This window comes from Sciurus vulgaris (assembly GCF_902686455.1).
Source record: "Sciurus vulgaris genome assembly, chromosome: 5".
In the NCBI taxonomy this organism is placed as follows: domain Eukaryota; kingdom Metazoa; phylum Chordata; class Mammalia; order Rodentia; family Sciuridae; genus Sciurus; species Sciurus vulgaris.
Window position 1 is genome coordinate 55,139,585 of NC_136465.1, and position 22,963 is coordinate 55,162,547.

The following is a 22,963-nucleotide window of genomic DNA, read 5'->3' on the forward strand; positions in this document are numbered from 1 at the left end:
ATTTGAAGTATCGTTTCTACCGAATGCAATGGCTTTTACTCCATCATAAAGTTGGAAAATTGTTAAGTCCAACCATTACAGGTTTGGGATCATCTTACATTCATTTTATAGTTGAGGAAATTGTGACCCAGAACGGCTACTCAACTTGCCAATGTGATAAATGCTTACCTGACCCCCAGGAGAATATTGGAAAGTTGGTGAAGCAAAGTGCTAAGGAGGTCTTTGGTTATTCTGTGTTTTTGATTAAGACCAGAGAAAGTCTCATTTAGATCTTCCAGTGAGCTTAAGAGTTTAAATAAAAGGTCTCCTGAAGCAGAAACAGGAAAAGGAAGGCTGGCAGGAGCATACCTACTCACTGGTCCCAAGACAAAGCACCTTCAACCAGGGCTAGGGGCAACATAATCTACCACCTGGACAAAAATTGTATGTGTATTTATTGCCCCAGTGTGTTCACCAACAATTCTCTTAACTGTCATCAATACTTGTTTTTGCTGCCACCAACACACTATAATCTGATCTGGAAGAAAAACCAGGAGTGGAGTATCTGTAGAAACAAACATCATCAAATGTCCTGGCTCCCTTCCCGGGGCTTCAATAAAAATACAGGAAGGAAGAAACCACAGAGCGGAGCCGCATCAGCAAGTCTTCTCTGAGTCTCCATTAAGTCATTAAGACAGAACTTTGCAGCTCTGGTGCAGATTGCCAGGCTGCTGCTGCAGAAGGGACCCTCCTGGTAGAAGGACAGGCTCAGTGACAAATAGGGAGACAGTGATGTGTTGGGAATCTGTCTTTCTGGATTGTTCTTTTTCTTCACCACCCTCCCTCCACAGTTAGCATTTTGCCCTACTACACTTTAACTCTGATTTGGGCAACTAGGTGGGGGTAGGGGGCTACTTTGGGGACTTTCCTTTTTTGCAGTGCTAGGAATGGAACCCAGGGCCTAGTACATGATAGGCATAGGTTTTACCACTGAGCCACACTCTCAGTCCCCTAGGATCCTTTACAGAGGCAAGGGAATGCAAGTACCAAAAAGAAAGTGTCTAACCAGGCTGAACTGGCAGTGAAGTAAGAGACAAAATCATTTCTTTAATCAGAATATTATCCCTTTCTTCTTCACTCAAAATTCAGAAAGACAGAAGGACATGGAATTATAAGCAGGCTGAGGACATGGAAAGAGATAAAAATGAAAAATAAACTGGAAACATACCTAGCAGAAAGCACATTTGATTTGAAAGATTTTTTTCCATTTCAATTCTCTGTGGACCTATTCATAACAGAGATATGGTTTCTTAAAATATGGTTTCTGTTCTGGTTGGTTGAGTCTCCTTAAAAATGCCTTCCATATTTCCACTAGTCCCTGCTTCACATGAATTCATAATTCCTAAACAACACCTCCAATGAGACCAGTTGACCTTGAGCAGGAGGGGTGATTCTGAAAGCTAGTGACACCCCTAAGTGAGATTTGGATTCACAGGTGTCAGATTTCAGCTTCTTTTCCTACTACCCCACACCTTTTCTACACACACACACACAAACACACAAACACCACACAAGTCACAAGATCCGACAAGGCAAGAAAAATGGTGCTGGAGTGGATTCGAGCAGTTTCGTACCACGTCCTGTTTAAAACACATGCTTAAACTGTTAACAATCCTGTTTGGTGTGGTTGAAACTTTTTTTTTTTTTTTTTTAATAATTGAATTTTTAAAGAAAGAAGTTTTAAACTCCCTCTGTACACACTGTTAATCAAGAACAGCCTCTTTTCCGACCATGGAATGACTGGCAACAAAGGCTCTGGAGTCAGCCTGTCTGGATCTGTAGACTCACTTCCATACCTCACTACTTGTTAGACTAGTTAGCCTTCTCAAGCCTCAGTTTTCTTACCTGTGAAATGGGGGCTGACAATAGTATCTATCTCAGTGTTGGGGGTTTAAATAAACTAACTTCTGTAAAGACATTCAGCACCGTGCTGGCTTATAGCAAACATCCACTAAATATTAGCCATCGTGGCCTCAAGACAAAACACACACACACACACACACACACACACACACACACACACACACCAAAAAAATACCTTAAGCAGAGAGATCGAATCTAATACTGTTATTTATATTTTCTACACACTTAAGAAAATAAGCTCACATGCTTGGAAACCTATCAGAACCAAACAAGTAGATTTAGGAACATGGCAGTGAGTTGTTGGCCTCTATCTAGTCTTAGCAAGAAACTTACTGGAAGACCTGAGAGGACTTAACAACCCCTTGATGTTGCTTTTCTAGATAGGCCTGAGAAAGCCTCTCAGCTGACTTGGCAAAGAAATCTCTACAGACTCCCTTCAGCTGTAGATTGAAACCATACACAGCGGCTGGGGACATAGCTCAGTGGGAGAGTACTTGTCTAGCATGTGCAAGTTTGGCCTGAAAGGCACTGCGGAAGAGGGCCTGGTCTCTTTTGGTTTGGGCAGGCCTCATAAAGGTAGCTTGCAAAGACCAACCAGTCAGAAGCATCCCCAACCCTTCCTAAACTTCACCAAGGCAACCTTTAGTCATTGAAGACTTCAGAAGATCAGCTTTTCTGTCATCTCTCTTCAGATTAGGGGCTATTAATTAGGGTGGCCAGGACAATGGTCACCATGGGTGAGGGATTAGGAATATCTTGGAAAGGCTTAAGAGTAGCCACATAAATCTTATCCAAACAGACTTGCATTTGGCAGGGCATCTCTTTATGATCTCTCTTTTTGCCTAAAGATAAAATCATATCACACAGGGTAGGTTTGCTTTAATGAAAAATGCAGTCATTACTCTTACCGTTATTTTGCTCATTTGAAAGTAGTACCTGGTCAGGGCCAGGATGTCTTTGAGCAAGTTGGAAGAAGTCAATTCCTCTGAGTAGGTGGAGATCACATTATGCAGAATTTCAGCCCAAGACACAACCTGTTCAACCACACAGCCACTGCAGTGCCTGTAAACACACTCCTTTCAAAAATTCAAAGGTATGTAAAAAAGCAAGTGTAAGCCTCTTAGAATCACACTCCCAAAGGAAACTACTATTTATAGTTTAGTTAACAGCTCTTTCTTTTGTTTTGTTTTAACAGAATAGAAAAATTCAGTTAGATGGAGAAATTTAGGAACAGGGTGAAAATTTAAGTAGCGTGCATAATCTAAAATCACCTTCTGACCACTGATACCTAGTTATCCATTTCACCAGTTGTGTGGGTTTCTTTCCAGGTGTTCTCTTCGTACATAAGCATATTCAGCCTGCCTTCTGTATCAAAGGGTACAGAATTCAGCATCTGTGGATTTGATCAACTGAGAATTGAAAAAAATATATACTTTTTAATTGCATCTTCAGGTACAGTGGTGCACTCCTGTAATCTCCGTGACTTGGGAGACAGAGGCAGGAGGATTACAAATTCAAAGCTAGCTAGCACAATTTGGCAGGACCCTGTATCAGAATAAAAAATAAAGCCGGGTGTGGTGACACATGCCTGTAATCCCAACAGCTCAGGAAGCTGAGGCAGGTTCAAAATCAGCCTATTTGGTGAGGCTGCAAGCAACCTAGTGAGACCATGTCAGAAAATAAAAAATAAAAAGGGCTGGAGATGTACCTCAGTGATAGAGCTCCCCTGGGTTCAATCCCCAGTGCTAGAAAAAAAATTGCATGTGTACTGAACACATACAAACTTTTATCTTGTCATTATTCCCTAAACAATGCAACAACTATTTCCATAGTATTGAAATTATATGAAGTACTATCAGTAATCTAGAGATGATAAAGTATATGGAAGATGTGTATAGGTCATAGACAGATGCTATGCCATTTTATGTAAGGATTTTAAGCATCCTCAGATTTTTGGTGTCCATGAGGAGGTCCTAGAACCAATCTGCCTTGGATACCAAGGATGATTGTATTATGTCTATACAATAATAATTGTCACAGCATTGTTTGTAGGTTAAAAGCACTGAAAACAATATGCATGCCAATCATTAGAACACTCTACAGGGGATTTGGTGAAATAAATCACGTACATCCATAATTACGAAACTGGGCATCCGTTAAAAGGAATAAGAAAGATCATTATGTACTTATAAAGAAGCAGGGGAACAAGAAACTTTGTACTGTGCATATAAAAGACCACTTAATTGTGTAAAAAAATACGGGCACTCACACACAGACACATTATATAGTAAATACAGTCTTTGTATACGTATGCAAAAACTTTTAATAAGCTGGGCATGAGGGTATATGCCTGTAATACTAATGACTAGGGAGGCTGAGGCAGGAGGATCACAAGTTCAAGACCAGCCTCAGCAACTTAGCAAGACCCTAACAACTTAGTAAATTCCTATATCAAAAGAAAAGAGAAAAAGTAAAAGGTTGAGGCTGTAGCTCCATGGTAAAGTGTCCCTGGTTTTAATCCCCAGTACCCTCCACAAAACAAAACAACAACATCAAGAAAAAAAAAATGTTTAATAAATTCATAGAAAAGAATCATTGGGTCAAAGAACATGTAAAGTATTTACCTATTAAATGATGATACATATTATCAAATGGCTCCCAAATAGGTTATTTGATCAAGACTTCCACCAACAATGGTTTTGAGTGCTCATTTTCCCATCAACACCATTATTTTCCAGTCTTTCAAAAATATGTATATCTTTTTTAACCTAAGTAGGAGAACATGATTTTTAGGTTCTCTTCCTCTCTTACCCTACCAATCCCAATATCACCAAAAGTTCTTATCCCAGGAGAAGTCATCTGCAACTTTGTTAGCATATCCTTGGTTGGAATCCACTTCAAAGTTGAAACCTCAAGGATCCAAGTCTAACCCTGAAACTTTGATCTTTGTTCCTAGGGCAGGCAGAAGTCAAGAAACTGAGTCCTCCACTTCTGGGTGGGGGAATCTTCAGAAATGCAAATTGTTCACTGCTGACTCCAGTCCCCAGCCTCTGGTTGAGTGGTTTTAAGTGGGAGAGAGTTTGTAAGTTGGGGTCAGAAAGATGGAAGAGTTTGGGAAGCCCAGAAGAAAAGCAGAGGACTAAAGTTCAACTTTTTTTTTTTTTTCAGTTAACGATGTGAAGGAAGTCAGAAACCCAGGTCAGGAATCATGATTGTGAGGATTTGCTGAGGTTTCATAAGCCTCCTTAGCTTTCTTCATACATGTTCTTGTTTTCCTCTTGTTTTGCAGGAAATCTATAACAGTTTATCTTGGGGTGTGGCAAAGAAGGGAGAGAAAAAAATTCTTTCCTGCAGCTGGAGTTGAAGAACACAGAATCTGGAGCAGGGTGGAGGTGGTGAATGGATAATAAAGTCACACAGATGCCTGGAAAAGAGACTCCAAAAGAGATGTCTTGGGTCAAAAGAAAGTCCCTGGGCTAATAAAATAATAATGGCTACCATTTATTGAGCACTTACAATGTGCTAGGTACTGTGTCAAGTGTATTATTTATTTTTTTAAATGACTGCAATTTTATTGAGCACCTATAAAATACTAGGCACGTGCCAAGTATATATCTCATTTAATCATTTCAACCGTCTTATGAAGAATCATTACCATTGTTATCTTCACTTCAATCTTAAGGAAATTGAGCCAAATTAAAACACCCAAGGTCACACAGCCAGAAAGAAGTGGCAGAATCAGAATCTGCATTCAAAACTCTTTGACCTCAGAACCATGTTCATCTCTTCAAAGCAACATAATTCAAAGTCCTTAATGCCCACCTAACCCACCACCCACGCCAGATATATTCCCCAGGCTTGCTTTCCTCAATTATCCTAGAGGAGTTTATGGATTTTCACTTGTTGTTTATCAACTTTCAAGACTCAGGCATCACTTCTCCTGAGTCATCTCCTTTCCTATTCTCTCCTCCCCAAACACCCTGTATATGCCTCTGGGTGACACACCCTAACAAGACTGTGAGCTCCTGAAGGCTGTGCCTTCCTCTCTTTCTACTTTAGATCCATTGTGCCCAGCACAGTGCCTGACACACAAGAGGTACCTCTCCCCAGCCCCAATGCTCAGTAAATAAATATGGCACAAGGGCCAGAAGGGCCAAGCTGCCACTATTGCGAGCTCCCCCTCCCACTCCCAGTTGGTAGGAGAGTGAATGTTATTTACAAAAACACCAAGCCAAACAAGACCCCCCCTTCCCTGACAGGCTGAAGCTGGGCTGAGAACAGCCAGGGGTCACCAAATGGCGGCCAGATGGTAACTGGCTGCTGCTCCCTAACTCCAGGGGCCTGGGGCAAAAGGCTGGGCTGCCCACCTGCTCCCAGGAACCTGTGAACATTCACTTTGTAGGGAAAAACCCAGACAGTTCTCTCCTCTTGAATCCCCTCTAGCAATAAACTCTCAGAATGGAGATTCTGCTGATTACTAGTTCCCACTGGTCCTGGGGATTCCTGCAGGCTGGAGACCAGGCAGAGTTCAATCTCACCCAGTATAGATGTAGTTTTTCTGCCCTCAATGCTCTCCAAACAAAGAGGCATCAACTCCACAGTCCTGACCCTGAGAAGCGGGGAGTTCATCCCTGGTACTCAAGGCTGAGTTCTAAAATAAGCTCAGAGGGAGCAGGACAGCGCTGGAGATGGTGTGTGGGGAGAGAGAAAGGGGGACTCCTTCCTCCCTGGAAGAACTCTGAGGACACAAGTAGCTGGAAGAAGAGGGACAGATTTTCTGCAGTGTTCTTCAACAAAGGAAGCTGACAGGGCTTTGGGGAGAGCTCTGTTTCCCTTCCTCTCATTCAGCACCCCTTCCCTCCTCCCACAGATCCAAGGGGCAACAGGCCCCCAACTGGTTATCAGGTCCTGGAGCATTAGGGCCTTTGTCTCCCCCTCAGACAACTCGCTGGCAGGGCAAGGGGCCTACAAATCCTCCCTGACCCTCCCAGCTCTTTGTTATCTCAGAGGGAAGATTACATTTCTGTGTGTGGAGGCAAGGTGCCAGGAGTCCTCAGAGCGGGACAGAGGCAGGCAGAGCTGCTGTCTGATCCCTGTTGCCTGGAGCAGCTCAGGGCTGCCCTGGGGACGCTCTCCCTCCACCAAGTCTGGGCCTTTCTCAAAGTGGAGGGTCTTCATTTCTGGAAGAGCAAGGAGGCAGTGAGGAGTGGTACTGAAGGGGAGTTGGGTTGCAAGGATAAAAGCAGTCATCTCTCAAGTAAATAACTGACTGGGTCTGTGGATGGCCCATGAGTCTTTCTCCATTTCACCCTCTTGAGCTGTATCCCTGATAACAAGTGAAGTGAGAGCTAGCAAGTTGGCCACCCATTCTGGTTTCTTGATAAATTTAGAAAGAAATTTGTTCAACAGTGAATCTCTACCCTTCAACACCAAAGAGATAAGACATTTAAATTTTTCTCTTTCTGTTTAAATCAAGGATACATTCCTCAGTTCCTCTTTGGCATTCAAGATACTCCTTAAGTGGTTCCAAATCCAAAACAAAAAGGGCTAGATTCCCACCCTTGCTCGCCCCTGCCCCTGGTGCTGGGGAATAAACCCAGACTTCACACATGCTAGGCAAGTGCTCTATCACTGAGCCACATCTGCAGCCCAGGGATTCTAAAATACTCGTTTTAGAAGATCAAGGAAAGGAAGGTCAATACACTCTCCTTTAGGACCAAAGTAGGGTAGTACTTGAGTATTAACATGGCAGTCTGGATTTTTTCCCCCTGGCTTGCATTCCCAATCATATTCCTCAAATTTTATCTCCTTTCCTGGTTACCCAGACTTGTTACACTTGCTGAGTTCAAAAACAACAAATGTGTATAAGGGAAACATCCTGAGTAGGTCAGATGTATCAATGGGATGCATCAGTGCAATCCTTGAGCTAGGTCAGATGCATCAATGGGATCCTCGCCCAAGAACAGCTCTGAAGCTGGAGAAAGGCAGTGTGAAAAGAAGCTAGAATGTGCAAAGAGTGAAAAGACAACTACCAAAGCCATGTAAGTATAAAATCAGTGAGTAAGATCAGGGACATAGCTCAGTGGAAGAGCACTTGCCTAGTATGCACAAGGCCCTGGGTTCCTTCTCCAGTACTACAAACACACACAAACACCACAAACGTAAAATCAGTGAATATACCAGAAAGTCAGTAGGGTTTTCATGGACTGACTGGGCTGAAATTGACAGGGAAGATGAGAGTTTGGCAGCTTCTGTGGGAAGATAAACTGAACCTGACTGATGTGGAGTCAAAGGGCTAATCAGTAGAGGGATTTTCTTGTAGAGAGTATAGCCCTGTAAACAATGGCCAAATTTCATTTATTCCATAAATGAGTCCTTGGTTTTTATCTATTCATTTGTTCAACTAGTACTTATTGAATATTCATTCTTTGGCCAGCCAGTAAAACTCTTGTGTGCATGGTGTGTGCTAGGGATTGAACCAAGGTCTTGCACTTGCTGAGCACATTTTATTACTGAGCTGTACCTCCTGCTCTCCCACCCCAACCCCAGTGCTGGGATTTAACTCCAGGACCTTGCACAACAAATAAATATTGAGTGCTTAGGATGTGATGATACTATGTGGCTCACTGTTCTTTCACCTGCTGATCAAACAAAGAAATATCAAGAGATTCTTTTCTTAAATTTGGAATGAGATGCACAATCTCATTCAGTATTCATGCTTCTATGACTTTCCAGTTAGGGTGGGGTGAGGTTGAGGGAACAGGCCCTACAATTAACTTTATTTATGCACCACTTTTGGTGCTCTGACATGTATTATTCTATACGACTCTCATGACAACCTTGTGAGGGTCTTGTCAGATGCATGACTTGTCAAAATCAAAATGTTAATGAGTGGTGGGTAAGAATGAAAGTATCCTTCCCAGTCTGCTAGTTGTCTCCAACCTGGTCTCAAATCATAGTCACCATGGAGTCTTGCAGAAAAAAAATACAGATTCTTGTTTTTTTCCCTAGGACAGTTTGATTCCTCTTGTCTGAGCAGGCCCAAGATTTTGTAGTTTTCAAAAGTTCCCCAGGGAACTCATACCCATTTGAATTACAGATCCACAACACACTCTGTGTAAGGATCGAGGTGAAAGGGCACTTGAACCACTTTTCCTGGGGTTCCATGGAACACCAAGGGTGCTTCCATGGGCTGATTAATTTCCAAACCAACAAAACACCCCACGCCTCCCAAACACTCTTTGCTTTCTGAACATTCACCGCAGGCTGGAGACTTTTAGAGACCAAGAATGGTGCCATAGAATTTTCAAGGCCCAACTCCTTGGGAAACCCGAATTATGTGACTGGAGAAAGATGAGATCCAAAGAAAGGGTCTGGGGAGTTGGGGTCGACCTACTCATGAAAAAAAACACCTTGTATTTATTGAGTGTGAACTATGTCAGGCCTTCCTTTACTCCTCCACTCTGTATGCAAAGTACTATTATCCCCATTTTACAGACAGGAAAGCTGAGATATGGAGCGAGATCTTTTCCCCAAGGCGCACAGAATCCAAAGCCCAGGCTGCCATATACAACCTCAGGGCTACAGTGAATCCTCACCCTACCCTCCAATTTGCTAAACTGTCCACGACCTGAAATTCGGGGGCCTTTCTGGCATTGCCAGATGGAGGGGCAGGAGAGCCAAAGAACCCCAGACTGTTGGGAAGAGAAGCAGAACTCCTGGCCGTTCAGCCGCCTCCTGGCTTCTCGGGGGCCGCGGCTCGGGAACTACAAGGCCCAGCAGGCAGTTGCAGGGGGAGGAGGAGGAGGTGGGACTAGCGCGGGCGGGGGGCAGTGAGAGAGCGAGCCCTCGCGCCTCGCCGGCGCACAGCGCTCGGAGCGCTCCTGCGGCCACTGGTGCGGCGGCCTCGGCAGCAGGCAGCGGCGGCTAGGAGGATCCCGAACGCTGGTCCAGCCGCAGCGCGCTGAGGAACCCGGGCTGTGCCCTGAGCTGGGCGGCAACGTCCGGACAGGACCGAGACTGTGCTTAGCGCATTGCGGTGACCTCGCCTTCCCTGGACGCGAGCGCGCGCCGCAGCTGGAAAAGCAGCGGAGACCGAGGACTTTTCTCCGGTTCGAGGGGCGCCCCGCAGGGCGCACCGTTCCAGTGCTGCAGTCGGACACGCCGCGGCGCCCGGGCCTCCGCAGGGCGATGGAGCCGGGTCTGCAAGAAGCGTGAGGCGCCGCCGCTGGGTTCTGGAGAGGGAAGGCACCAGGTCTGGAGACCCCGGGCGGCGGACGGGAGCCCTCCCCCCGCCCCGCCTCCGGGGCACCAGCTTCGGCTCCATTGTTCCCGCCCGGGCTGGAGGCGCCGAGCACCGAGCGCCACCGGGAGTCGAGCGCCGGCCGCGGGATTCTCGCGACCCCACAAGGACCCGAACAGAGCCCGGGGACGTGGGGCCAGAGTGGGGAAGGCGGGCACACGCCCGCCCGTACAAGCCACGGCGAGCTCTCCCGAGGCGGAACCGCAGCGCCAAGTGAGGTAAGAGCCGCGGCGCCCCCAGATCCGGGGCGGGCTTGGCGTCCCGAGCGGCCCCCGGCGCTGGAGCCTCCAGGCTGCGCGCTTCGCCCGCCGCAGCCTAGTCCCGGCCGGCGCCTCCCTCTCTTTACCCGCCCCCTCCACCTCCCAGCTCTGTCCCCAGCGCTCGGCGCCCCCCTTTGGTCTCCCCTCCCTTTCGCTCCGCGTCGCCTTCTGCACCCCCTCCCCGCGCTGGTCCCGCCGCTCCTCCTGCCGCCCAACTTTTCCGCCAACTCTTGCTCCGGAGCTGGCAAGGCGGCGGCGGCGGCGGCGGCTTCGCGGTGAGTCTTAGGAGGGTTTGGGCTGGGACGAAGACGGTGGAGGCCCTCTGTTTCCTCGGACTAGGAAGGAGGGCGGGAGTGGGCAGCGAGGTGGGGGTGTGGGTGTGTGTGTGTGTGTGTGTGTGTGTGTGTGTGTGTGTGTGTGTGTTGCATTCTACTCCATCTCTTTTTGGTCTCTTCGTAAGGATTCCGCAGGTAGCTCTGGGCGCAACGCTAAAAATCTGGTGTATTTCTAAGTCTTTTTCACCTCCGGTAAAGTCTGGGGTCCGGGTTGGGGCGGGTAGGTGGAGGCATGGGGAGGAAAGGAAGTGGAGGGGAAGGTTAGCTTGTCTTGGAATAGGTTTTAAGGAGGTGTCGTCACCAAATGGCTGAATCTGCTTTAGCGGAGAGCGAGGAAAAAGATTGCCTTTTCCAAGAGGGGGTGATGTTCTACTTAAACGATTTCAGAACGAGTCTGAAGTTTGGAGAAGGGGAGGGTGATCAGCGAGTGATGTTAAGCCCCAGTATGGGGCGGGGGCGGGGGGGGGGGCATTCAGTTTCTATCTAGTTCTTGGAGGTGGGGGAAGGGATGAGGTTTTTGTCCGGTGTGGTTTCCTCGGCCGGTGCTTGTTGCTTCTCCCACCCAGACCCCACACTGCCCTCTGCTCCCCGCTCCCGTTATGTCTGGGGTGGGAATGAGAAGCTAGAACCCACATTTGCAGAATTTGTGACATTGTAGATTCGGTTCATATAAAACACACACCCTGTCTCGCCCTGTCAGACAGCCAGTCACCTTTTTTGGGGGATGGGAGAATCCTGCTTCTCTGTTCTGGACGTAGAAGCTATTAACCGGTTTGAAAAGCGTTTCTACGGTGCCTTTCTCCCCCACCCCCTTTTCCCAGATGTAGCAGCCGCATCTGGTTCCGTTTCACCCCACACGGGTACACCGCAGCCACATTATTAACATCCCTCTTCCTCCCCTCCCCCTTTCCTAAATTAAAACTCAGATTCTCCAACTTGTTCTTACCACCTCCCTCCTTAAAATTTCTTGAGACTTGGAAACTAGGCTTTGGGATTGGAGGAGAAAACAGAGTTATCGCGGAGCCCAAGTTATTTAGTATCCTCCCGAACTAAGTATTCTCTACTGTTGGTGGTGGCATTTGGGTGCTCTCTAGATTGTGCAGAAAAGAGGCATCTTGGGAGATAGGGCCAAGGTTTTTGACGGTAGTACTTGTGAACGGTTCTTCTGCTAAAGGTGGCCTCTTTGGCTAGGAGTCTGACCCAGAACCGGCCCTTACAGATGTTTCTGGAACCAAAGCATCGCTTTCTCTCCCCTTTAATTATAGTTGAGGAAGTGTTTGTCCCGGTCCGGAGCCGCGGCACCGCGGTGTCACACATCCCTTTTCCACTCTCCCTAAAGCGAGCCCGGTGCGCAGCGGCTGGGGATGTGAGCTGTTTACTGCCAGAGGCGCTCCTTGTGTGTTTTTAGGGAGTTACTTGGGCTGCAGCCCTCAGAAACTAAAGTGGGGTGTTTTACCATTTAAATAATGGCTACAGGTATGTAGGCAGGGGTGGGGGTGGAGTTGTTTTTTGAATATTCTTTGATGTAGGAAAGCATCATAGGGTCCATCCAAGGCGTAAGTTGCTGCAGAGTGGGGAGAGTTGGTCCCTCTCACCCTCTCCTTTCCAGTTTCTTTCAAATTGAAAACACTTCTCTGGTTTCCTTCTTTGGGCGGTAGTTTTGGAGGCTGTAATGAAATCGCACTTTCTCTAGACATGGTAATTAAGGTGACTTGTTTCCTCTGCAGATGTGCCCTGCCCTTTGCACCTCCGGACCAGTGCTTTTTTTGGAATACCATCTAAATTGTAGAACCTTTGCCTTGAGACTTGAGCAGAAAGTGGCCATTTTCCTCCTTTGGCTCAGGCTCCCAGTTTCCTCTGTGTGGCTTGTTTAAAAGCTAAGTAGCAGGGCCCATGGGACCTGCCTTCGTCTGGCTAATTACCCCCAGACCCAGGTCATCTCCCTTCCTTTCAGTGACCAAGGACCACCAAGCTTTGCCATTGCCCTGTGTCTGTCCTGATGGCCTGCCTCCCTTCCTAATGACTTGTTTACATATTTCTCTTAAGTTGGTTGGGAGAAGCTCCAGGGAGAAGCTCCAGGGCTGCGCTGACCCTCAGGGTACTGGGTGTTTGGGGACAGTGAGGCTGCTGGGACCTGGCTTGCTCTAGGATGGTTATGTGCCGCATTAGTTCCAAGCCCTTTGAAGTATCTGTTGCATTTACTTAGTCATAGGTGAGTGTCAGCTTTTTAATGAGCCCTCCGAATTGAGAGTACTTTCACTGCCTGCTTTTATATAAGGATGGAAATGCCCATTTTAGAGGTGTTTTCACAATGGGGATTTAGGCCAAAGTGAGTATCACTTTCTTTGGTACCAAAGTAGACAGTCTTAAGGTGCTTCTTTTCCTTGACCTCTGTTAGAAAGTTCCCTTTGGTGCCTTTTGAATAACAAGTGAAGCACAGGGACCTGAAGAAATGGAGGAGCATCACAGATGTTATCTCTTCCTCCTGGGAGGGAAGAGGGGGATTAAGAATAGATTCATCCAGGAATCCCTAATCCTGGGTTCACTTTATTCTTGGTGGGCTCCAGAGGATAAGAAAATTGAATTGAATATTGGGTAGACAGACTCCAGCCTTGGAGACCAAGGAAAATCCATTGATTTGCCTTTTGATGGTTTGCTTTTTGTTTATTTGAGATAGTAACCTGAAACAGGACCCCTAAAATAGGTACTTTTATGAGGTTGAGGTTTTAGCAGCCAGCCTCTGAAGGCTTTTTTTTTTTCTTTCCTTCCATTTCTTTAAATCTCTTTCATCAAAATGGCTGTTAGTTAAAGAGCTGTCTAGGAAGTTTGAGCCTGTTGCTGCTGGAGGAAAATGAGTTAGATAGAATTGACTCAAACGTCTTATTCCGAAAGAGCCTCTCACATCACTTGAGATGAGTTTAATTTCCTCCTGGGAAATTTGCCTCGCATTTATCTTCCCCAGAGCTCTGTAAAAGGTCTGAATGCCCCAGGGACGGATGGGAGTCCAGATGTAGAGCTTTAGAGAAGGTTCTGGTGTTTCCAGAGGGGATTAAATACCAGACGTGAGCTAGGATATTCGTTTTTCCCCCCAAAGTTGCATCTTAAATAGAAACCCTCTCCTCATCACCACCACCTCTCTTGCAATAAAGAAGCTGTGTTTGGTTTCCCTCCCTACTGCCCAAGTAAACAGCACCCACCTGGGTGAAACTCCACAAGTATGACCTTTCTTCAGCAATGGGTTGTCCTAGATGATGTGGCACAATTAGCATTTCATTTATAGCTATTTTTATGTAAACTTCTCACTTGCAAGGATACTGGACACTTTTTGCAGAAACTCAAACAACTAGCATTTCCTTTGGAGCAACTAAAAATTTTGTAAACTGAGCTGCCTAACTTTTTTCAGATGTTTATTAAAGTACTTGTTTGCACCCTTCAACATGGAGTAGAGATTACTCACTTTGGGGTAAAGTGACCATTTTTGTTTGTATTTCCCTCAATTCTGAATCTTTAAGATGTTTAGAAATTTCTCACTTTGTATTCTTTTTTTTTTTTTTTAATTTTATTGTAAACAAATGGGATACATGTTGCCTCTCTGTTTGTACATGGCGCAAAGACATACCATTTGTGTAATCATAAATCCACATACAATAATGTTGTTTGATTCATTCTGTTATTTTTTCCCCTTCCCCCCACCCCTCCCATCCCTCTTTACCCTCTATACAGTACTTTCTTCCTCCATACTTGCCCCCCTCCCTAACCCTAACTCTAACCCTAACACTAACCCTTCCCTCCCCCCCAATATGTGTCATCCTCCACTTATTAGCGATATCATTCGTCCCTTGTCTTTTTGAGATTGGCTTATCTCACTTAGCATGATATTCTCCAATTTCATCCATTTGCCTGCAAATGCCATAATTTTGTCATTCTTTATGGCTGAGTAATATTCCATTGTGTATATATACCACAGTTTCTTTATCCACTCGTCAATTGAAGGGCATCTAGGTTGGTTCCATAGTCTGGCTATTGTGAATTGAGCAGCTATGAACATTGATGTGGCTGTATCTCTGTAGTATGCTGATTTTAGATCCTTTGGGTATAGGCCAAGGAGTGGGATAGCTGGGTCAAATGGAGGGTCCATTCCAAGTTTTCTAAGGAATCTCCACACTGCTTTCCAGAGTGGCTGCACTAATTTGCAGCCCCACCAGCAATGTATGAGTGTACCTTTCTCCCCACATCCTCGCCAACACCTGTTGCTTGTATTTTTGATAATCGCCATTCTAATTGGGGTGAGATGGAATCTTAGGGTGGTTTTGATTTGCATTTCTCTTATTACTAGAGATGTTGAACATTTTTTCATATGTTTATTGATTGCTTGTACATCTTCTTCTGTGAAGTGTCTGTTCATTTCCTTAGCCCATTTGTCGATTGGATTATTTGTATTCTTGGTGTAGAGTTTTTTGAGTTCTTTATAGATTCTGGAGATTAGTGCTCTATCTGAAGTATGATTGGCAAAGATATTCTCCCACTCTGTAGGCTCTTTCTTCACATTACTGATAGTTTCCTTTGCTGAGAGAAAGCTTTTTAGTTTGAATCTATCCCAGTTATTGATTCTTGCTTTTATTTCTTGTGCTATGGGAGTCCTGTTGAGGAAGTCTGGTTCACTTTGTATTCTTTAGAATAGAGTTTGATTAGCTAACAAGGCTACTAGTTATAACATACTCTGTATTAATGTAAGTTGAACTTCCTAATCTGAAAATCTGAAATCCAAAGTGCTCATGTCATATTGGCACCTAAAACTTTCAGATTTCAGATTAGGAATGCACAACTGGCACAAACTATGCAAATATTCTAAAATCTGCAAAACCTCAAAATCTGAAATACTTTGGTCCCTAAATCATTTCAGAAAAGGGATACAGTCTGCATCAGTTCCATCTTGGTCAGAGTTTTTTTTCTTCCATTCATCCAATTAACAAATACACCAGCATCTTCTATGTGTATTCTAGGTGCTAAGGGTATTGGCAAAGGTTAGTTGGGCACAGAAGGGGATGGGGAACATAAAGAACAATCATAGAAGACAACACAGTCCCCATGGGAGAGGGGCTTGTAATTTGTTTTGGAAATTCAGGGGAATGGGATCCTGCAGCTGCAAGGCCCAAGAAAGGCTTGTGGAAGAGATAATAACTTCTTAAGTTGGAGCTCCAAGAATAGGAAAGACCCCAAGCATTGCAGAGGGAGGAAGGAACACTTGTATAGAGGCACGGAGATTACCTTAAGCTGCACCGTCCCATAGAAATAGAACACAAACATCATATAATTTTAGATTTCCTAGTATCCATGTTTGAAATTAAGTGAAAATAAATGGATGAAAACAATTTTAAATGTATTTATTTAGATTTTAATAATTTTAAAATTATTTTTAATAATTGATTCATTTTGTTGTATTTTGTTATATTTATATTACTAATCATATTAATATTCCCAAAATATTATCATTTGAACATGTAATCAATATGCAAAATTTTGCAGAGGTGCTAAGGATTGATCCCTGGGGCTCACTCATGCTAAGCATGTGCTTTACCATTTAGCTATACTCCCAGTCCCAACATAAAAAATTGATGAGACACTTTACATTCTTTTTTGTTTTCATAAAAAGAGATAAGAAAGATCAGTGTATATTTTGCACTGTAGCACATCCCAAGTAGCAGTAGCCACATTTCAGGTGCTAAAGAACCACATGTGTCCAGAGGCAACTGGATGGGCCAGCCAGGTTTAGAGTACAGGGTATGTCCTAGAGACAGAGAGTAAAAATACTTTTGAAAAGGTAGGATGGTCCAAGGTACGAAGCTTGTGTCCTCCTGCCACAGTTACCAAAATTTCTGAGAGTACCATCAAAACACAATATTTAGTTAATAACCCCTTATGTTTGACCAAGTTGGTACTTTGAAGAGGTGAGAGTGGGTCCCTTGACCATGCTGCTCATTTATTTGATCCTCATAACCACCTGTGATGTAGGCAAGGCGAGTTTATTAACCCCTTCAAATAAGGGGGATTTTGAGGCTCAGAAAGGTTAAGTGACTGTCCCAGAATGGTAAAGTCATAAATGGAAGGCAAGAATTCACTTGTTATCTTGTCCAGCCAAAGATTTGACCCTGGACTGATAAACTAGTTTTCCTTGCCTTATTTATATGTTGTTTATATTATAAGAAGATTGAAATCTCATTACAAGATTTCTTTGAGTCTTTTTTTTTTTTTTGTATGGGGGACTGAACCGGGGAGCACTTTACCACTGAGCCACATTCCCAGCCCTTTTTGTTTTTTTACTTTGAGACAGGGCCTCACTAAGTTGTTTAGGAACTCATGAAGTTGCTGAGGCTATCTTTGACTTTGCATCCTCTTGCCTCAGCCTCCCAAGCTGCTGGAGTCATAGGTGTGCATCATACCTGGCTTAGAATCTTTACTTTTAGAATTAGGGAGAGGTGCAAGATCATGTGGTCCAGCCCCTGCTTTCCCACCAGATACTAGTCATCTTCCGTTGGGTAAGAACTTCAGATATTTTAATGCATGCTGCCATTCAGTCCTCATAACCACCTGTGATGTAGGCAGGGCAGAAAAAAGTGTGAAGATTGAGATATTGTGTTACACCATTCACTCCCCATTGAGGACCTCTGCACCCAGGCAAGTCAGGCTGTGAATCCTGGGAGTCCTGATTGATATTGGAGAGATTGAGGGGAGCCAGCTGCAGGGTCTCTGGGGAAGATGCTGTGTGCACCTGCAAGGGCTACAGGTCACATCTGTCAAGCAGTAAAGGATGGTGGCTGTTCCTGAGGGCTTTTAGGAATTCATTAATTAGTAGAATGAGAAGGTGAGGTGGCAGTCCCAAAGATCACAGACAGCATGTGGACTAGCTGTTTGTGTCATTGCATTTTCTGCAGGTGTGTGGAATGGGGTATGTGCCCACTTATTTTCTCATTCCGGGAACTGGTGCCCAGAGGCCAGGTTTTCTTAGCATTCTTGTTTTAGAGGTGAAACTTGAGGCCTAGAGGGGTAAGAGAGGGAAAGCTGCTGCACCTTTTTTGGGAATGAATTGGAAGGAAACTGCCAGATTAGTTTGAAGTATGCTGATTCTGGAGCTTAAAGAGGATAGTCCGAAACTAGCCCTACAATTAAAACAAGCAGAATCATCTCAAGATAATACCACCTTCTCCCATCTATACTTTTTGGGTACTAAAAATTCATGTAGTACTCTGGCAGTTACTTTGGGACTTTGGTTTTCTCAGGTGCATCTTTCTGGGTGACAAACCTGTATCAGTGAGGTGTATCTTTGGAATATAGTGAAATGTGGGGTCAGGAATACCCTCAGGTGAACATTGCTTTTGTGCCAGCCCCAAGATTGTGCCCTATGTTGTATCCTAGACAGCCCACCTGTGATCTGTTTCCAGGGGTCTTTCTGTCCAACAAAGGTCTAATAAACACCCATTCATTTCCAGATAATTCAAATTTGTCCTTATCCACTCACTTTCTTTATGGTATGAATCCCTGATTCTTTATCAGTTAGAACCAGTTTTTTTTTTGTTTGTTTGTTTGTTTTGTTTTGTTTTGTTTTGTGTTTTTTGTTTCATTTTGCCCCGGAGTGTGCTAGGTAAGCATTGTACCACTTAGCTATACCCAGTCCTCAAGTTTGATTAACCCCTTATTTGCATCCTCCCATCCTTTCCCCTACCATATGAAAAACTGGGTGATTTTTGAGCCTCAGTTTCTCCATTGCTTAGAGGAGAATTATACCTTTTATTCCTCTGAAATTTATATTGAAGAATAAATGAAGTTTGTAGTGATAAATGAATTATTCCTAGTGTGGTTTGGCATATAGTAAGTATTCAGTAAATATTCCTTCTATCCCTAGTCCCTTTCCTAAATTTAGAAAAACGAAAGAGAAATGTTTACTTCTTTGATATGAAATCATTATAAAATTTTAGTAAGCCTTGGGAAGGAGCCGTGATAGTGCATACGTATTCCTCTAGGCCAAGCACATGCAAAGCCAAGAATCTGGGGTTTTTCTGCCAGCTGGGACTGAGTCACTGAGAGGGGCCCTGCCTGGCTCAGGGAGAGGCAGGGCTGAAGCACCACATTAGGGCATGTTCCGGGGAAACAGATTCTCTGAATAACTTGGATGGTTCCCTGGAGCATTTAGGACAAAAGCCACCTGGAAGAGAGAGATGGTCACCCCCACGTAGTCCAACAGTAACCAAAAAGTCTTAGCACTTGATAAATGTTTTCAGCAGTGATCTTTCCTTAAGACCCTAGGGAACTATTTAAAATTTTACCACTGCAGACCTGAGAAGGGTCAAGGGCTACAGAGTGTGTGCGTTAAACTGAGGCCGGCATGAGCCATCTTTGAGTCAGCCTTTGCAAGAGCCCTTGACTGTGAGGTGGGATGTTTCCCACCCACTCCTGTCCTAAGTTCTGGATTCATTTATGTCAGACATCAGCTGTCACCTTCCAAGATCAAGGACAACTGGATCCACTTCATGGTTCCATCCTCTGAGGTTCTCTGAAATCCTTTGTAAGAATGATGAGGGTTCTGTTCTCTGTGAGGGAGGTGGGTAGAACTGGAGATGCCTATGATTCATACAGTTTTAGAGACAAAAAGAAAGAACTCCAGAGGATTGAGGATATAACTCAGAGGTAAAGCACTTGCCTGGTATGTGTAAGGTCATCCCCAGCAAACTCTGGCACACATACACACTCACACGCCCTGGAGATCATGTCTTTCAGTTCCTTCCTTGCATAGGTTCAGCATCTTCCTTGAGTTCCGTAGCTACTAGTTAGTTACCTGTGTACTCGGCTTCCATTTCCTAGTCTTTGGCCTTCCACATTTCATTTCTCTCTATTCACCAAAGGGATAGATCAATTCTGCAACTGTTTTGAGTGCAGACTAAAAGCTAGCCTGACTGGAAAGGTCACTATAAGGTTCTCCAAGGTGTAAGCCTCAAGATTGTTAATGCCAAGAAGTGAATGACCTTATGAATGTTCCCAGATGGTTCTGCTACTTTGTGAGTGAGTACTTGACTCCATATGATGCTGGGAAATCTCAGCCTACTTAAGTCTCCTCCAATTAATTGCACTACACTTGGTGAAGCCCTCGCTCAGCAAAGTGACGAACAGTTTGGGACATTGATGAGATTGTTCAGTTCTCAGTATCAACAATCTTGGGGCTTATACCTTGGAGAACCTCATGGTGATCTTCCCAGTCAGTCTAACACTTAGTCTGCACTCAAAACATAGTTGTAGAATTGAACTATTAGCCTTCTATTACTATAACAAAATATCTGAGATAATCAACTGAAAAATAGGATGTTTATTTAGCACATAGTTTTGGAGGTTTCAATCTGTGGTTGGTTTGGCCATGTTGCTTTGGGGCCTGATTCAACTTACAGCCAGGAATGACACAGAAAGGAAGAGACTGGATTCTCATAATCCCCTTCAAGGGCATACCTCCCCTAGGTTCCAACTCTTTGGGTTGGAGTGCTGGGGGATGTCTCATTGTGTCTGCCAAACTGGGCTTGAACTCGCACCTCAGCCTCGCTAGTAGCTGGTGTTGTGAGTAGTTGGGATAATAGTTGTGTGCCCAGCTTACGCTCTACTTCTTGAAGTTTCCACCATCTCCCAGTGGCACCCTGCTGAGGAACGAGCTTTAACACATACATGGCCTTTGGGGAGCATTCCAGATCTAAACTATAGCATGAATTAAAACAACCTTTGGTCTAATTGAGGCCTGTAACCTCTGATTAAATGTTGGGATAAGCTCACAATTCTCTTCTTTGTACCCTAAGGAATAGTTACTGCTTCTAGCAACCTTTTGGTCAGGGTCCCCAGGTGACATGTTTTACTTTGTTTCTCTGTGTACCTCCCTCCACCCACCAGACCCTCTTAACTTTTTGTTTTTTGTTTTGTTTTTTCTTTCCCCAGAGTCAGCTTGAAAAGGAGAATCAAGCCCAAGGTGGAGTATCCATGGAGGTGTGGAGGAGCCTTGTCACCAATCTCTAACTGCAGAACTGGGATGTGGAGCTGGAAGTGCCTCCTCTTCTGGGCTGTGCTGGTCACAGCCACACTCTGCACTGCCAGGCCGGCCCCGACCTTGCCTGAACAAGGTAGGGCAATAGGCTGAGGGGTTGGCCCAGACCCCTGAGCCTTCTGGCCTTGCACTGAGGTGATGTGGTTGGAGGTGATGTGGTCAACTAGGAAGGCTCCTTCCCAGGTGGAGTAAAGGGCTTCCTGTAGGAGAGATACTTGAGATCCTTAGGCTGATTTGGCCTGGTTATAAAGATAAATGACTTAATCAGAGCTTGGGGTTGTGAAGTTTGGTGACATCCATCCTGCAGTGATCAGATGAGGAAAGAACAGCTGATCAGCACCCAAGAGCTGGGTCCTTATCCTGGGTGATACATAAAATGTGGTTAGATGGTGCAATGGGGAGTGAGTAACCCATGAGTTTTGGTTTAGCATTTAAATCATACAACAGGGGACATTGTAGGATGTGAGAATTTGATGACAGCCTCTGACTTATAGAAAATTGTTCTAAAGACTTCTTCTATAAGGGTCGGTGGTCATGACCTGCCATTTTGCCTTTCTTGACTATGTCTCCCAATCCCTGTTTGGGGGCCTGCTGAGTGGATTGCTTTGGAAATGTCCAATTTGAGGGATTTCAAAGAAACTGAGAACTAGGAAGCAGAATGGAGTGTAGAGACCTGTGGTGTGGGAAGTTCACAGAGATTATTAGTAACAAGAAGACTTGCCCCACTGCTCATGGGATTTGCAGAAGTTATGAAAATACCTAAGGGAGATTAGAAGTACAGCATACCTGATGGCTTTTGAGAGACTTTGAGAATTGATGTCTGGGCATTTTGGGGTACTTTGAGACTTGGTGACTGGTTACATGGCAAGCAGCGGATGAAAATCTTGGGGTGCTTGTGATGTGGTGGCTGTATTTACAGGGCCATCGGTCTAGGCTATCAGGGACCTGTTTTAATGATGAAGGATGGGTGAGAATATGTGTCTAATTACATGATGCTGGGAAGAAGCAGGGAAGGTTGTGTGAGGCTTTCCTTAAGGTGCAATAACTGGAGCAGGTGTATTCACACTGCATTCTGTTAGAACCACAGGCAAGATCTGAATGAGAATATGCTGGAGATCCAAAGTAGGAGTGTGTATCTCTACCCACAAGAAGTCAGCCATTAAGTAGTAGGGAGACAAGTACAGAGAAATAAATACAAAGTAAATACAAATAAAAACAAAGCAGAGACCATTTGAGATGGGTATAGAAAGTAGTGGTCTGGATGGGGGAAATGAAGGGCTTTCCATGTGGAACAGCAGGATATATAAAATAAAACGGAGAATGGTTTGCCTCTTGAGTAGGTAGTTGTGGGAAATAATACCTGGAAAAATTTGGCCACCATGTGAAAGGCTTAATGCCATGCTAAGGAAACTATACTTAAAATGGGTAGATGCTGGGAAATTTGAAAAGTTTAGTGACATGTTCCAGCTTTCAGAAAATTAATTTGGCATCTGAATTTGGACTGATGGGAGGAAGGAATTAGGTGGACCTGTTTTTGTTTTACTCTGTCATGTGATATTTGCATTAACTTGCTTTGACAAATTCAAACACATAAGTCTTAGTTTTGCTCATCTGTTAATGGGAACAGTAATAAAGACTTAAATGCAATAATCCAAATAAAGCACTTAGATATAAAGTGTTAACAGTTATTTCTGTTGCCAGAAAGACAAGTTAGGAAGGTTATTCTGAATGTCTAGTTGGAGTGAGATTGGGAAGTAGGATGGGGACTGTGAGATTGTAAAGGAAGGAAAAAAACAGTAAAGACACTTCAGAAAATAGAATCTATGGTTTAAGTTGGTTGAATGTCAGGTGTCTGTGTCTCAGAGACAAAGATAAAATGTGGTGAAAGTAAGGGAGTATGTGAAGTTTGTGTGGAGCAAAGAAATTGGGGATCAGCCACTGCGTGGACAGTGGCAAGGGAGTCCCGGAACAAGAAGGGTGTGGGATGAGGGTTGAGAATGTGCATTTATGATGAACCCTGAAGTACTGTCTTTTTCCTTTTCTCTTTTCTTTTTTCCTTTCTTTTCTTTTTTTAACTTTCTCCAAGACTCTT

The 22,963-nt window shown here is 44.5% G+C and overlaps 1 protein-coding gene across 13 annotated transcripts in view; it reads left to right on the plus strand.

Moving 5' to 3' along the window:
* The first annotated feature begins 9,931 nt into the window (after nt 1-9,931).
* Nucleotides 9,932-22,963, plus strand: part of FGFR1 (fibroblast growth factor receptor 1) — a 51,748-nt gene continuing 38,716 nt past the window's right edge. For 10 of the 13 annotated variants that reach the window (XM_079142160.1, XM_079142158.1, XM_079142161.1 and 7 more), the window contains exons 1-2: nt 10,278-10,422; nt 20,766-20,947. In XM_079142160.1, the coding sequence (XP_078998286.1) occupies nt 20,857-20,947 (91 nt within the window). In that variant the 5' untranslated portion in view covers nt 10,278-10,422; nt 20,766-20,856. Of the gene's footprint in view, nt 10,423-10,573; nt 10,740-20,765; nt 20,948-22,963 lie in introns of those variants that run through there. The other 3 variants (XM_079142163.1, XM_079142164.1, XM_079142153.1) reach the window with 2 other exon arrangements.